The sequence below is a fragment of the Perna viridis genome, chromosome 3, assembly GCF_037379345.1.
Source record: "Perna viridis isolate PV_CMFRI_1.1 ecotype Kerala chromosome 3, ASM3737934v1, whole genome shotgun sequence".
Taxonomy (NCBI): Eukaryota; Metazoa; Mollusca; class Bivalvia; order Mytilida; family Mytilidae; genus Perna; species Perna viridis.
The window spans coordinates 23,548,121-23,565,368 of record NC_142447.1 but is presented as its reverse complement, the minus strand read 5'-3'; the positions used below and the strand labels follow the sequence as shown (position 1 = coordinate 23,565,368).

Genomic DNA, 17,248 nt, shown 5'->3' with positions numbered 1-17,248 from the left:
ACAGGAAGTTGATAATTTCGGTAATTTATGCGACATGTCTAAGCGAAACAAATGGGAAGAAAATTGATTAGGCAAATATAAAGTTGTTTTACACTTAAAAAACATGACAGCTCCTACAAGAGTAGTGCTAATAGCGTGTGGTTCATATAACCCGGTGACAAACATGCATTTGAGAATGTTTGGTGAGTAATCCTGGTTCTTGAACTGCACTACAGACAATCATGTCCAGGATAGAAATGGCTTACTTAAGTACTAGACACATGTTCGTTAACCCTTCTGATTTCCATTGTGGATACCCATATTTCAAGATTGTGTAGATAATAATCTAAACAAATTACCAGAAATATAAGTTGTAACTTGGTGCTGGAGTGCACCACTAAATCTCCACCAGGCAGTCCAAAATACTGATTACATGTAGGGTAATGATGTTGATTGATTGATTGTTGGGGTTTAACGTCTGAGCAGCAATATTTCAGCTATATTCAGACGAGGGGTAATGATGTGCCAGGGACCATGATCTTGTCAGTTACAATACAAAAATTGATACAGGAACAGTTTCTGCAATTTCAATTTGATGCCTTAATTAGGTAATCTGGAAGTCGGAAACAAAATAGTCATGGTTATGACAACTACAATGTATGAAGTTTGCTTTTCAACTGTATCTGTATAGGTACATATTGTGTGTCACAGATTTTGTCTGGGCTTTGTTACTTTTAACCTGAACCTGTTTGTTCTATTTGTAACAATGTTTCAGATTTTTAGGAAAAGAATCATTATACAACTGAGAAATTGCTACATTAAGGTTTTCGATATCACATGCCCGTAAAAACATTCACAAAGTTTTAGAGCCGATACAAAAAAAGTCACTCTTGAATACAGATGTACTTACATGTATAGTTATAAAGGATTAATACATGTATGTAGGAGTACATTTTGCATCTCTCACCCTTTGTTTTACAGTAACATTCTACACAAAGCGCAGAAAGGTTGATACTAACCCAATAAGTTAACTAAACCATTGACTAGGCTCATTCCTGAGGGATGTAGAAGAAAAGTTGTTGACATGTTTAGAAATGGTGACCCACTACATGTACACTGTATATTAGGTGAAGATTTTGAGAAGCCACTTACTCCATGTATAGAGTGGAGGAATCAAAATTGATTTTTGACAGTAAAGTACGGTTTATTAAAAAAAAACTAATTTCATTTTTCAGCTACTAGTAAAATAAACATTACCTTAAAATTATCATATTTTTTAACTACCAGAATTCATATGTACATGTGGATCGAATATGTGCTTGTTGTTAAGTTGTCTTGTTCACTATTAATGAACTAATAGTAGTTGCATATGCATTACAGAGTTGGCTAGGGATTCCTTACATAGAACTGGAAGATACAAAGTGATTGGTGGAATTTTATCTCCAGTGGGTGATCAGTATGAAAAGAAGGTACATATATAAACACCAGTCAACATGGGTAATGTTTAAGAACAACAGTCCTGGGTTATAACTACAATGTAAATCTTACTGTCATTATGGGATACATGTAGCTACATGCAGTTTGAATATCCCAATCCTTCTTGAAAGTAGAAAGGTAGGTTGTTGGTGAAGATGAAAGCATTTTGTCTGTCACTCCATTAATTCATTAATTGTTTTCCACTACTTACTTTTAAAAGTTCACAACTTGCAGTTATACTAAAGTGAAAAAAGAAGACACCTGTAGATTTGCGTTATAGCGGTAATCAAAAGAATGTAATCCAGGGACAAAGACCAGACATGGAAAATAGACATACGCAACAAAGAACATAAAGTAAGTAAGATCAAAGTCACCATTTTTGTAAAACATGTTTTTGAGGGAAGGAATCAAAGCACTGATTTTGTTTTGTTCATGTTTTAGGATCTCCAGCCAGCCAAACATCGATGTAACATGTTACGTGAAGCATTGACAACCAGTGATTGGATTAGGTATAAATTTATAATATACTTCATACAGTTATCTGTAATTTTGATATATGCTAGTTGATGTGTATTATTTTGAGTCTTTTCTTTATATGATTCCAATCCTTTATAATATCTAGTGTTTTGAATATTCAGTGTGCTACAATGTAGCTAAAATATATTTATTTCCATACTAGTAAATCCAGGATTCTGCTTGGCTAAGGGCATGCCTATATACAAGCTCCATATACCCAGGTGTAACTGTTGAAACAAAATTTCCTTATATTGTATCTGCTGTTATATTAGATGAGATTGCTTTACTTTTTCAACAAATTTCATGTATAGTTATGCCAGGCTTATGGAAATTTATCTTATCAATGTAAAGTATTTCATGAAGTGATGACGGCATAAACACTGAAATATAGAGTACTACCAAACATCGTGTACTAAATTACAACCTCAGATTAATCCTACGAGGAGGAATGACCCGGCCAGTGAAAGCTATTGTAAGCAATTCTGGGTGCTATCTGATATCAACTTCATGTATATTTGGGGGTATACCTACATGGAACATGACAACACATGTATGTTTTTGTCATACATATACCATAGCAGACTATTGTTGAAAAAATCATCCTGTTTGTGTATGAGAAAGTAATCAAGGGAACCAAGATTATAGCGGTAATCAAAAGAATGTAATCCAGGGACAAAGACCAGACATGGAAAACAGACATTCACAACAAAGAACATGAAGCAACTAAAATCGTTGTATACAAAGTAACAAAATTAAATGAGCAACTCAGACTCCACAAAAAACTGGGAGCATAGATCAGGTGCACCGGTAGGTAAGCATCTGAGGCTTAGGGATGAGGAAAATATGAGCTTTCCTATCATTTGTTTGTCCTTGGCTGAGTACACACACATGATAAAGCTGGAAATAACAAGTTACATGTAGTTGTAGTTGATAAAAAACTAAACTGAATGAATCTACATTTGTACGTGTACATTGCACAAGGACATGAATGAATTTTTGCTGCTTACCAATTTTGTCATATGTACTTATATTTGTGGATTAAAAAAATGATAGTATTTCATACAATAAGAAACAAATTTCACAGATACTGATTTTTTGGGCTAATTTGTGAATCACAAAAAAAAGTTAAAAAAAAAATTACTACAATAACATTATATAAATTTCTATATAACGTTTGTAGAATGGATACATGGGAATCTGAACAACCCACTTGGTCCCGCACAGCCAAAGTGTTAAAACATCACCAAGCCATATTAGATGGAGCTCTGATCAATAATGCTAATGTACCTGCACCTAACAAACGAAGACGTAGGGAAGTCAATAATCGAGACTACATTAATGAAGGTACTTTAGCGTGTTCATGACTGGGAAGTATTGTTCGAAAAAGAGGCCAGTACACTTTTTCCCTTTTTGTCGGTTGTATGAATGTGAAGAAAAAAGTAATTTGTTGTGAGTTATGAAATACTAAAATGTATAACAAATGTTTTCTTGATTTAGGCTCACAATGAATAATGTCAGAAGAGGTACTGGAATCATAATAATTTTGCAAGGAGAAGATGATATATATTGGAACAATGACAAAGCTTATAGAATCTATTTATATTTTATCCATTTACATGTAGGTTTAAAACATTTCAATATTCATCAACATATTGGTGTATATCATGAATTGACACTGTCTCATACTTATAATGTATTTTTGTGCATGTACATGTAGACGATGACAATGCGAACCTGAATTTAAGAAATAAGCCTGACAATGCTGTCAATCTTAGACTGCTGTGTGGCGCTGATCTCCTGGAATCATTTGGCACCCCTGGGTTATGGTCTGATGAAGATGTAAGTCATAATTTTCACTTTTCAGGATTTTGTTACTCCTTGAAAAATATGTACAGCAAATAGATATTTATAATATTCGTATTATATTATAAAATGGATATTTTTGTATTTCAAATATATAGTGAATGAAGTTTGACTACCTTCACTGATCTTGGTGGTTTGTGGAAGTGTATTTGCCTCAAGTGCGGAAGTTTGTTGTTTCAATTCTTGACAAGGTCACACCATTGACTTTAATGTTGGTGGTTGCTGTCAAGAATTTGGCAGTGACACCAAATAGAGTAACAACTGGTTGACTTGGAGTCAGAATAATGTCTCAGAGTAGATTTACATACCTTTGTGGGCTCTTACTTCTGTACGCTAACACAGCTAAAGTCCAGCTCAGCTTGTTGGACTAGAACAGTGCAGGGTCTGTTTGACTTGTCAACACATTTTTCATCCTGATATGCATAAAATATCTGCCATAGGACACAAAAGCACAATCAATCAATCCTTCAATCAATGAAGTTAATTGACTTTTAAAAGTAGAATAGTTGAAGATAAACTTGCATTTTGAATTTATCCAGATATATTTTGTTTTGAATTAAACTTTTGTGAAGAGCTGTTTATATTGCCAATCACAAAATAGATGTGCAGTTGTAATACATGTACTTGTATATGTGTTAGAGAGATTCAGATATTTCAGAAGCCGTGAAGCAACAAATTCAGACTTTTATAACAAAATTTGGATAATGACTGCAAGTTTAAGAGTTTTATTATAGACACTGTATTAACTTTATGTACACTTCTTTAAGTTCAGCTAATGTCTTACACATATTTAAAATGTTTTTGATATATATATTTTGAACAGATTGAATACATCGTGGGTAAACATGGTTTGGTTTGTATAACCAGAGAAGGCTCAGATCCAAGAAAGTTTATCTATGAATCAGATGTTCTGACCAAGTATGAGGTAATTTGTGGTGTATCAATTCAAATAAATTTGACCACTTATTCAGGAGGGGAACGTTTTAAGTCATGCTTTTTGCCTCTTAAGCAACTTATAACTTTAGTGAAGTGGAACTTACCATGAAAATCTTTGGTAACGTGTTCCATTTCCAATATGAGAACACAGTGAGTGTGCTCATTAGAGGTCTTTTATTTTTAGTCCTCTGCTGATGACTTTTGCAGAAGGAGACTTTGGGTTTGCACTCCATCCATCTGTCAGTCAGTCAGTTCATCACTCTGGCAAGTCAGTTTTCCACACTTTTTTTGGTCATGCTTGCAGACATACAATTGATATTTCATTGATTGCTTAACAATGACAAGTTCTAGATCGAGTTCCAATTTTGCTTTAGTCCTTTGATTGTTTGCTGAGTTATGGCCCTTGGACTTAGAAAATTCATGCAACAACATAGTTTTCCACTTTTTTCCACTCTGCTAAACATTTTATTTAATTTTGATTATGTTTATAATATAGGACAATATACATATTGTGACAGAATGGATACACAATGATATTAGCTCTACTAAGATAAGGTATGTACATGTAGATAACGTAAACTGTGTCTAGTATTATTAAGAATATTATCTGAATACATTTTTTTTAGAAAAAAAAAGTATTTTCATAAAAAAAAAAAATTTGAAGCATTTCCGTTCCTTTTTTGAGAGGATTACACCTGTGCACTTTTCATTGACAAAAATGGCAAAATTTTGAATCTCAAAGTTCATGTTAAAATGATGTTATTGGATGTATATATTCTTTTTTAAAATTAATTCAAAATTATTATGCATTTTGTGTTGTGTTTTTGTCTTTTAAGGACAACTATTTGTTGTAAGTTCTGAATTTGGTGTGATGGTTTATTTTTATGAGTAAATGTTAAAGATTAGTATGCAGTTTGATTTATGTGATATAAAAACAATCTTCCAAAGTAAAGTTAAAATACCATACAAATGTAATTTTTAAAACATCTGATTTTCGCTAGTTTTACAGTACTCATTACTTTCAAATTCATCATATTGAGTGTTGATGTCACATGCACAGATAGAGCCTTAATTGATAATGATCACACCTTTCATTTTTGTGGGCAATATGTCAAAGGTGAGAGTCACTTGAAAGAAATTAATTTTTTTCTGCTAATGATTATTATAGAATAAAATGTTTTATTATTCAGGAGATCATTAAGACGTGGAGAGAGTGTGAAGTACTTACTACAAGACTGTGTAATAGATTATATTCATAAACATGGGCTGTATGGATCAAGTTTGGACAAGTAAGGCTTGTTGTCAGTCTATTGTACTTCATCATCATCACTTGCTTCATACCATGCATGCTTGATATGTATTATTGAGTTGATAAACTGTTAGATATCCATGCTGTGTCAGGAGTGAATGTTTCAAAAAAAAATTCCAAATAGCTTAGTAATAACAATTTAAATTGACTATATTAGTATTGTTTAGTTGCTAATATCTTGTATTTTTTTCTTAAACATTAACTGTCATTTAAAACATTGGTAAAGCTTAGTTTTATATATTCAATTGCATTGCTTATTACATTAATAATCTGCCATTTATCACACCTTTGTATTTTTTTTATTTATTATTTAAGTGTGTTTGTAAGAATCAGGAGAAATAGGAAAAATCAGAAACATGCATGTTGAAACCCCACCGATCTGACAATGTCATAACACTCAAGCATATGTTCTCTATTTGAAAAGACCATTATTTGATTTTTGCATCACTGGCTTTGTGCTGAAATTTTTCAATATAATCTTTAAAAAATGAGGTTTGTGTCAGTGTTATCTGCCCTTGAAATGTTCGTTTTCAGTGCATTTCTATGAAATTGTAACTCAGTGGTCCAGGATGATATAGAAAATCTTGTCTGTTTTGAGATAGTCAAATTACATTATCGTGTGCCCCAGATGGTGAAATGGGGTACCCCTGGCGTGTTACATGCTGGGGTTGTCAGGCTATAATACGGAAAACCTGACCGCAAACCATAGTAGTGCACCGTGTTGGGAAAGATGCTACGTTCCTCGCATGTTAAACAACCCTGCTGTGGTATTCGATAGGAGTAGGAACCTTTGTGCTCCGCCACAGGAGGGTAAATTGCCCGACCTTACCCATCCCCTCTTTTTCCAGTGGCAATCAAAATTTGTCGACCCTATTATCCTTGTGACCCATCCTTTTTTTTTGTCATTTCATGTTCATTTTATCATCAGTTTCATGTTCATTGTCTGAATATAGCTGAAATATTGCTGCTCGGACGTTTAACCCCAACAAACCAACCAACCAAAAAATTACATTATCAAAATGATGTTTTTTTTTTTCCACACCATGTTTCACCCACTGCCTGATTCTTACAGGATTTGACACTTATCACTATTGGTGTTTTTTTTTTCAATTTTGCTTTTTCTTATTTTATCCATTATCAATAAATGTTTATCATATTTAAAGGTCCAATTCTTGACCAGCTAATGGTTCTTCATGTTAGCAGTATATTTCAAAAGTGGTGAAAAATCTTCTTAGAGTGATACTTCGTTATCCTTGATATAAGTATAAAGTATGTAACTAAACAGGGGTAGAAATAAGTACTCTTTTGCAAATTTCATGATGGGCAAGTCAAGTCAAACAACTTGCCCACTAAACCACCAGATTTTTTCTGTTTTACACTTCATAAGACAGAGTAAAATTCTACAAGCTAGTTCAGTTTAAGCAAAAGCTACCAAGTCAACATGTTAGACAAATTATCTTATTTTTCCCCTGCTAAATAATTACCCTTACTAGATGCCCAATGAAAAAACAAATTCACCACTCAAACGTTGTAGTCTATCAAAAATAAGATAAAAAATTCTGTCATTAAGAGTTATTTTTAAGGCCTATACAGATACTTATTACTCTATTTCATTTTTTTATAGTAGTATTCTACTGTACTGGGGTTATAATGGTGGATCTTAAATGTGGCAATTTTGAGGCAAAATGGTGTATGAAAAATATGCCGATTCTAATTTTGGCAGATGCCTAGTGGTGCACTATGTATTTAAGCTCAAAGCAAATATATCGCAGAATTTTTTTATAGTGTTTTCAGGCAGACTGCTAAAATATGACAAAATTAGCATTTTTCAAAAATAACCTGTAACACAGTAACTTGGTTTATTGTACCTACTTGTATGGTACATGTATACTTAAGTGGCAATATAAGTTTACATTGTTAATGTTATGATAGGGTATCAGAAACACATACTCTTTTTCATTGGACACATGTGAGTATTGAATGCATTTCTCCATGACATAAAACTTGGTTAGTGATACTCATTCTAGAGCCTTTTACTTGCATCAAGTTTGTTATGTACATGTACAAGTATATTTTTCTTATTAAAATGTAATGTTGATGTTCAGTGTTTTTTTTAACATCATGTAGAGTCATTAAAAGTTATGATTCATGTTTCAAATGATACTCTGATATCTGTTGAAACCAAACCCTGTCTAAACACAGTCTCTTTTCAAGTCTTTTCCATTGTAAATCAAACCTTTGTACAATCATTTTTAGTGTTAAAGTTATGATTGATGTTTCAAATAGTACTTTGAAATCCCTGTCTAAACACAGTTTCAAATCTGTTTCACATTATTTCAAACCTTTGTAGAGTCATTTAAGTGTTAAGATTATGGTTGATGCTTTTATACAGTACAGTTAAGTCTGTTAAAATCAAACCCTGTCCATACAAGTCCTTTATTCCATTAGAAATATAATTGTTCACTGGTTACACTGTACTTAGTTTGTGTGGAACCATGAACCTTAAAAACACCAACTAAATCTCTCTTTGACGAAACCATTAATTAAGACGAATAAAATGTTAAGAATGTTTATATTGGCATTTTTTCAGTCAGTTTTTCCAGGGTTTGGATCCGGCAGGTTTCAGCTAATTTTCTTTGAGGACAGTTTACAAAAGTTGAGGATATACATATCTATCCATTTTGTGATATTATAATAGATTAGATTGGTCATTTTTATTCTAAACACTTTTACTTGCACATTTGATATCCATTGATCAGTACTCCATAAAAGTATAACAGAATTTGATAAGTGGTCTTGGATATCTCTAGTATGTTGTTCAATTCTGAGTTTCTTATTTTGAAGAATAGAGCAAACAATAGGTTATGTTTCCATATTATTAATGTATGTTTTTTTTATGGATACTCATCTACTGATATTGTATCCCTCATTCATTGGCTATTGGTTTATGGATGTTCTAATTGTTCTATACATATATACCTGCAGTATGTCATCTGCCCATAAGTAGATTTCTGCATGATTTTTAAAAAGACTTTTACTCAATGCATCAATACAATCTGTTCTACCAACTTCATTACACAATCATGAATTATTTTGTCTTTAGGATCTAGCAGTAGATTATTGCATTGAAATATTGTAAGAAAGTGTAGGGAAATCCAGTAGAGAGGTTGGATGGGATCATACATTTGATAGAATTAAAGAAGTGGGTAATTGGTCAAAGAGTAATCAAGGGAACCAAGATTCTAGTGGAAATCAAAAGAACTACACTTTTTTTGGGAAAGGAACACAGAGATAAATAGTTTTATTCTGTATTTATAAAATGGCGGGCACAGTAGATCAGTGTTTCAACTAACTTTCATAATAACCATATATTTCATGAGTGATTGAAGTCGTTCCTCAGGAAGTTAAACTACTTTTTGTCTTATCACACATGTTGTGCATTTAAGTGTTCAGTAAAAATGTGTTTCCAAAAAGAAAAGCAAATGTTGATATACTAATTTTGCCTAACAATGGGAAAATAAGCATGAAAAATACATGTTGTACCTGTGAAATTAACTTATAACATATGAGACACTTATTATTTTTCAAAATGTTAGACAGATCCTGTAAAAATAAGCAACTGAGATATTGTGTTTTTTTTCTGTTCCCTCATTCCATGTGGTATACTATTGTTTGTTTGTAGAGATTTCTGTTTAATCTTTAAAGAATGAGCACCATGTGTTTTGAATATTATGTATTATACAATTACATACTTGTATTGACAATCAGCATAAAAAAAGAAAACACATACTCTTGCATTCTACATTTACCTTTTGTGTTGCTGGTTTCATTTTATGATATAATATTTCACTAGAGGTATAAATATCTGTGTATAATCCATCTCTTTAAGTGGTTTTTGGTTAATAATTTTGGAAGATTTCAAATAAGGTGAAGTAAGCTTTAAAAAAAACACCCAAATTATAATGAGATTGGGGCTGGAATGAAAATAAAGATAAACATGAAAGAAAACTAAGAGTAGCTATGGGACCTGATTTAAAGAGTAATCAAGGGAACGAAGGTTATAGCGATAATCAAAAGAATGTAATCCAGGGACAAAGACATGGAAAACAGACATACACAACAAAGAACATAAAGTAACTAAAAAATAATCATAGATAAAACTTATATGTAAATGATATCAAAAAGCAAAATGAAGTAAGTAAACAAAGTGGAATAAAAAGTTTAGCTCGAGCTACAAAGGGGACATAATACATGATAATGGATACTGAAAAAATCAAATAGTCCCCCTCCCTCCTGCCCTTAACATCATTCTTTATATTTTATCATTTAATGTACATTTTTTTCTTCAATGACTTTGTTAAGTTTGTATTGTTTTTTTAAGTTATGTTTTTTTTTCTGCCCAATAAAACCAATTTTGCTCTTTTCGTTATTATTCTATGGTCTTAATGCTTTTGAACATGGACCAATCACATTTGTACCATAAAATGATAATTTATTTGCTTGCACTAGAAAAATAAAAATTTACGAGTGTTAAATGACTTACAAAATTTAAGTGCTTTTGAAAAAGTAAATTGTTGCAGTAAAATATTTTGACCTTGACCTTAATTTTGGGTAACTGAATATATGAAATGCATGCATCAATTTGTTTGTTTTCTTACAAGAAACTTCCCTTTTCCGTTTAAGATACATTTATAGAATTATCCGAACGTTTGTTGTTCCTCTATGTTAAAGTTCTTTTTTTAAAACATGTATCGTTTTCATTCGTCTTTGTATTACGCTATGCATCAAAGGAGTTGAGAACATATTTTGACCATTTCTTGTGTCTACACGTCAGTCCGTCTGTCAGTTTTTTGTGGCCTGGATAATGCCTTCATTATATCCCTGTTTTAGTAAGGTTGGGTGAGGTGTTGGTAAACCTTTGATGGGATTGTTGTTAATAGAAACTGCATTAAGGGGACCACATTTTACTTGGAGGGGAACCTTTAGATTGTAATTTTATTTTGGCTCTATATGGTGTTGGGACCGAGTGTCCAATGTGAGGACACCTGGGGTATGTGAGCGTCCTTAATAAAATCAAAGTAAGGGTACACAGTACACATATTAAATCTTTTGGTGCCGAATTGGAACGATATTACTACTAGTATGTTGAAGTCAAAGTACCAAGACCAAGTCACAAAAACAAGAGACTATAACAATACTATTGTGAAAGTACTATAGTTCATGGGGTTCAAATTTTCGTGGTTGTCGTGGGTGGGCAAAACCACGAAATTTCGTTCCCACGAATAGTAGATTCCCATTGATGTGTATACTGAAAACTTCAAAACCACGAATTAAAAAAATCCATGCACTTGTGTTTCTTCCCTGATACACGGAAATTGGTACCAACGAGTTAAAGTACGATTACATTAGTAGGAACAGACAACAAACACTGTGAGAACTAAAACTGAAATATGATCCTATATATATATATATATATATATATATATACAGTATCATAGCCTTAAATATCAAATACAACATTGGTAAGAAATTTAAACTGCCTGTGTTTGTTAGTAGTCTATGAAAATTAACACCTTTTGTAACTTCAAAACAATTAACATTCACAATAGAGCTTCTAAATCCGTCATATATTCCTTTTTTTACACCAATTATTTTGGTAGTTATATATTTGCTTGTATTCATTCGCGGTCACTAACCAATCCTGCCTTTATAAATTGTCTGTGTATATTTTTTTATGCAAGAGACTGCTCATTACTAATCTTACTTACTTGCATTTGTGCATTTTGGTTTAATTGATCTATAGTATATAATTTTAACTATTCATGTCAAATAATTCTATACTATATTTGTGAATGATATTGATAACCTCAACATACCTTGTTTGCAGATCCATATAAGGAAAATGAATGTGTAGTTCGTTAATGTTTTGAAAGTTTATTTTGGTCACTGTTATATCCTTTGAAAAGTAAATTATTTTTCAAATGCAAATGATTATAATGAACATGATTTTTCAACCACAGGGTGGTAATCATCCGCGAGAGGACTCTAACCAGTTAACTTTTTTCTCTGATTTTTTTCTATACTTCAAGAAAAAAAATTTTTCAACTTATTTTGATTTACACTTAACCCACTCTCTATGGTACCGTCAAGCAAACCGCCTTCTACGGATAACGTGCTTGTCACCAGTGCATTTTATTCCGAGTCACACCATAGACTTTAAACTTGGTTACAAATGTATCACTGCTTCTCCGCCAAGCATGTGGTATTAAATGTATGAGTGTTATGCATACCCATTGGCTGTTGCTTCTGTGAACTAGCGCATTAAAAACATTCTAAGTGTAACGGACTGGTACGCTGCAGGGTCTGTTCAGTTGATAAAACGTTTTCGTCCTGAAAAACATAAACATAAAACATAATCAATCGATCCACTCTTTATGGTGAAATTAAGATTTGAACTTGCATTTTCCACATCCATATTATACCATATCAAGTGGAGAAATAATTCAAATTGCTTACCACTCTAGGAATGTTTAAATCTGTATATTATACCTTCGCACAATATTTTTATACATAATTTGACTAGTATTAAACATAAATTTGGTCATGTTTTAACAAAGCGATTTTCAACATTAGAAACTATCAATGGTACAAACTTTAGGTAATGTGTAATTCCCAGTACTGTGATTAAGATTTAATGCACATGTGTAACAAATGTGTTAGCTCATATACGACAATGACTAAAGTTATGTCCGATTCATATATTTCATCGTTTTATTTTTGTTTTGTATTTTGGTTTTACTTTTTTAGAGCGTAATTTTGACCAAAGTAATCTTTCATCAACGATAATGCAACAAGAAGTCTCAGTAGTTAATATAAACAGTGATTATCAAATAAAATGCGCTTTTCAAATCCGTTGTAATTTTAATTAAATCAGAAAAACTAAGTGTAACTGCATAATGTAGAGATTGAATCTTTATTGATTTAAATAACACAGCAAATAATTATCGTATTAATATTCAGTCATTTGTTTATGATAAGTCTGCCAAATCATTGATAAGAAAAATAAATAAACAAAACAATAGCTGTGCATGCTTACCATTCCTATTATTTTTTTTTTACTTCTTTCAGAAAAATGGAATCCGTCCGTCCTCAATCCTCAAAGAAACGCAGATCGAACGATTTCGAAAAGGATATTTCAGTTTCTTACAAACGGATAAAAGGGAAAAGGAGACTTTGATAAAAACATGTTTTAGGATTTTATTCTTTATGTTTTATCCAGAAAAGTACTGGCTAATGATAAAGAACGCTTTCTAACAGTATTCCTTTGTTAAAGTGCACACTTTATTTTGCAAAACGTTTATTTATTTTTGTATTTTTTTTTCGTTTTACTTATACACATTAAAATATAATTGTTTACATTCTGTTATTTTTCTTTAATCCTCCACACTATTTTTTGTTTAACTACTAAGAATAACTGTTTATTATATTTCGTAAAGGACGAGACAATGCAACTTAAGAAAAAAGTCGGTTTGATGCAGTTACTTCCAGAATTCTTCCCAACTTTAACAACAGCCGTTTTTAATATGCTAAGATAATTTTTATTAATTGACTGGTTACAAAATCCTTTTGGACTAACGGTCATTGTCTGTTAGACTGGACTACAAAAAATTGAAAATAATAAATTTCCGATTCCTCTGCGCCATACAACTATTGTTTGAAGTAGGTTAGGAGAATGGAATAAAATAAGCGTTAGTTAACTATATAATTTCAAAATATGAGACAAAATGATGTACGATAAGTTATCGTCCGTTCATACTTCCGATGTGTTTTGCTCTCTTTTATAGATCATGAAAAAGAATTAAGTTTGTTAACTGGAAATTGCAGAAAACACAAAAAATACTTAATAGGCTCATTTATACAAGTACGAAGGTAGCTAAGGTGCTCATTTTGAAGTAACTGTCAGTTGTCAGTTGCAGATCATTTATACGGTAATTGCTTTGTCACTTAACTGCGAACAAAATCTTCTGGCATTGAGAATTGAAAAGGTTTATTGCAATATTTAGGTATGATTTGGAAGTCTAATGCATATATAATGGTAATATTGATCTTGAGTTCATACGCCGTAAGATCGAAAGTGTGAACAAAAAACAAACAAACCAAAACAAACAAAACAAAACAGTGGGTACGTGATTTCCCAGGTGATTGTTCTTACAAATATATGGTGCTCTGTAGGAGTTTCATATCAATGCAAATCTGTTCTATTTTTATAATGAGTAACTTGTTTTTCATTAATTAAATCTCAGCGTTATATACATCTAGAACAAATTAAACTTCCAAAAAATCCAAAATAACCATTTATTTTTTTTTATAATTTTTTTTATCCTTCTTTAAAATTCAGCATATATTCAAAGATACACACTTAGGACTTTTACATATAATGTCATTATATAATGCAATAAAAAGTAAAAAGGTAAATGTACTTTGTACTTGTAAACAATTAATACGTGCGGGTACCACCTACACTATATTTTGTGGTAGTATTTTTTTTACGCCGCACGGAATGCTAAATGCTCACCCAAATAAGTTGACCAAACCATTGAATATGCTTATACGTAAGGGATACAGTTTTGGTATTGTTGTCAAATCGTTGAAGACAGCATTTTGTGGTATTAAAGCATTTATTCACTCATAGGGTCTTAATATAGAAACTTATTGTATGACTTATGATCGTGGTTCTCAACCCTACATGAGAAGAATTTGGATTGATATTACATACGATGAGGACATAACTTTTTTTGTATGGTTAAACTGGTATGTTGCTGGTATATCAGTTTACTGCTAGTAGTCCTTTCTTTGTGTATTTGTTAAACTTATAATCAGTTTTTTTAATTTCTTTTTGAACAATTAAAGGACGCGGTCCTTTTTTTTTATTGATTTTTAGTGTGTTTAACTGTTTAATATTTTTCACAGTGACCTGATTTAAAAAGGGGGAAGGTTTGATCACACCACTTGGCGGCTGTTTCAAGTCAGGAATTTGTGACCTCTGCATTTATTGTTTCTTTTTCATTTTTGTCCAGTTTTTTTATGTTCCTGGGGTATATGGGGGCAATTTGTTTGCTCTACCTGTGTATAATGTTGTTTTAGGGCCATCTGAAGCCTGCCCTGTAGTGTGACGGTTTCCTCGTCATTCATTTTAGACCCATGAGTAGCCTCGAACTGACATTTTTTCCTGGTTTGGTTGTTGTCTCTTTGACATATCAACTGTATCCATTATCGTTATATTTGTTTAATTGACAGTTATCAAGAAATTAATAAAAAAAAAATGCACGAATATACTTTAAAAGCTTAAATAAATGACAACAATGCTTTACTCTACTTTATTCGTCGTGACCTCTTGGTACGTCTTGATTCCAGGTAAATTAATTATACGTTTATGCATCAAATTGGATATACATTCTACTCTTTAAGACCGTAATTCTGAACAAAACAATTATATGTATATACACGAACAGTTCGATCTTATCATCATATTCTTACTACAATATATCTACCTTGTTTGTTTTAATTATTATTTTGTTTGATTCTATTTGTTTCGTTACCTTTTTTTTAATTTCTGGTCGTTGTAATATTTCCTTAATGTCGTCAACTCACATTTATTTGTACATTTATTTGGTTTTGCTAAGATTAATGGGTTTTTATACTTATTTTCGAACAGCAAACTTCTGAACCAGACAATTAAGACACCAACCTGCGAAAAGGGGTCAGAGGAAACGAAAGGTAGCCTAATCTATGCTATCAAGGATGAGATAGATGGACCAGGCCCTACAAGACCACAACCTGTTCAGACACGCACTGTTGCTGGAGAAGAGTACGAAAGGCCAAGATCTCCAAAACGAATCCACCCAAACTCTTGGGAAGGTCCTCCATCACCGAAATCGCCGCGTCATGTATCCTGTATGAGACCGGATATCGGAAGTCTGGTCAGACGCGTGAAAAATGTGAAGCTTGTAGCTTATGCACCTGAGACATGCGTATAACTGCTGACGATGTGTAGTTAAGTATTAAGCGATTTCAAAACAAAATTTTGTTAACTGTTGCCATCTATTGTTGCTTTCTGTGATATTTCTCGTAGACTATGGTTACAAAAATATAATGTTGTTCAATGTCTTATCATTCCCGTAGTTTCTAATTTCAGCCTTTTTATATATTTTAAGTAAGGCAAGGTGTGTCATTTTCGGATATCCATGAAACGTTAAGAGTACATTAGAGTTGCTCTACAAGTACCTCCATTGATTCCTCTGTGTCATTGTTGTTGAAAGAGTGCGCATTTTCTTTCCTACGTAAGTCGAAAACAAGAAGGTGCTTTAACATAAATGCACTTGTAAAGAATCTATGATTCTACATGTAACAACAATAGTTTTGTAGAAAGAAAACAGATCATATTAGTTCAAACAATACATTCTATACGAGCAATATTTTTCATAATAATATATATTTATTTACTCTGATATCTGTGATAGAACGGCTTGAGATCATCATCTACAATGTTCAGTTAAACTACCTCTAGTAGAAAGTATATTTATTGTTAAGTAATACATAGACATGTTTGTTTTCTCTATTATCATATTTTTTTTTTTCTAGAAACAATTCATTAGTATCAAAGTGTTGATATCTAATTCGATTTTTTGGTTGTTGGTACCAAGAAGGTTTCCATAAATTAACTGAATATAAACACAATTTTAACACATTTTTCTTGATGAATATGAAGAGGAACACATATCAATATGTGAATTGCTCTTAGTTAGGTAATTTACCATAGTTTGTTTTGAGTAGTTTAATAAGGGCATTTTCAATATCATGCTACTTTCAGTAATAATGTCACAGGAACTACAAATAGTTGTTAGTCGTCATGTCACTTCCAATGTGCAACATGTACTTAATTTATTTTATCGTTAGGCGCATTTTTAGTCAGGTTTTACATTAATCATTTTATCATCTTTTTGGTGGTTATTTTTTCCGACGCAGTCGGTATAGTTTAGCTTTTTACCCTTTGACCTTAAGGACGCTCTTCTATAGAAACGCAAGTCACCTGATCGCATTTCTGTTCCCCGATTGGCCAAATACTGATAACCTAGTGGGATTAAAAAAAACGGTACCGAAAACTTGAAA

The 17,248-nt window shown here is 32.1% G+C and overlaps 1 protein-coding gene across 3 annotated transcripts; it reads left to right on the top strand.

Annotated features, from left to right (window-relative positions):
- Nucleotides 1–4: 4 nt before the first annotated feature.
- LOC148621511 (nicotinamide/nicotinic acid mononucleotide adenylyltransferase 1-like) lies at nt 5–16,265 on the top strand. 3 transcript variants are annotated; one of them, XM_088575982.1, is made up of 10 exons: nt 5–182; nt 1,360–1,448; nt 1,897–1,964; nt 3,152–3,315; nt 3,689–3,810; nt 4,658–4,759; nt 5,267–5,325; nt 5,961–6,059; nt 8,012–8,048; nt 13,208–13,497. In XM_088575982.1, the coding sequence occupies exons 1-10, from the start codon at nt 104–106 to the stop codon at nt 13,391–13,393; spliced, it is 1,005 nt and encodes a 334-aa protein (XP_088432108.1). In that variant the 5' UTR covers nt 5–103; the 3' UTR covers nt 13,394–13,497. The 3 variants fall into 3 exon arrangements, with proteins under 3 accessions (XP_088432108.1, XP_088432106.1, XP_088432109.1); XM_088575980.1 differs by lacking the exons at nt 8,012–8,048; nt 13,208–13,497 and adding an exon at nt 15,795–16,265; XM_088575983.1 differs by lacking the exon at nt 8,012–8,048 and having other exon boundaries at nt 6–182.
- The last annotated feature ends 983 nt before the right edge of the window (nt 16,266–17,248 follow it).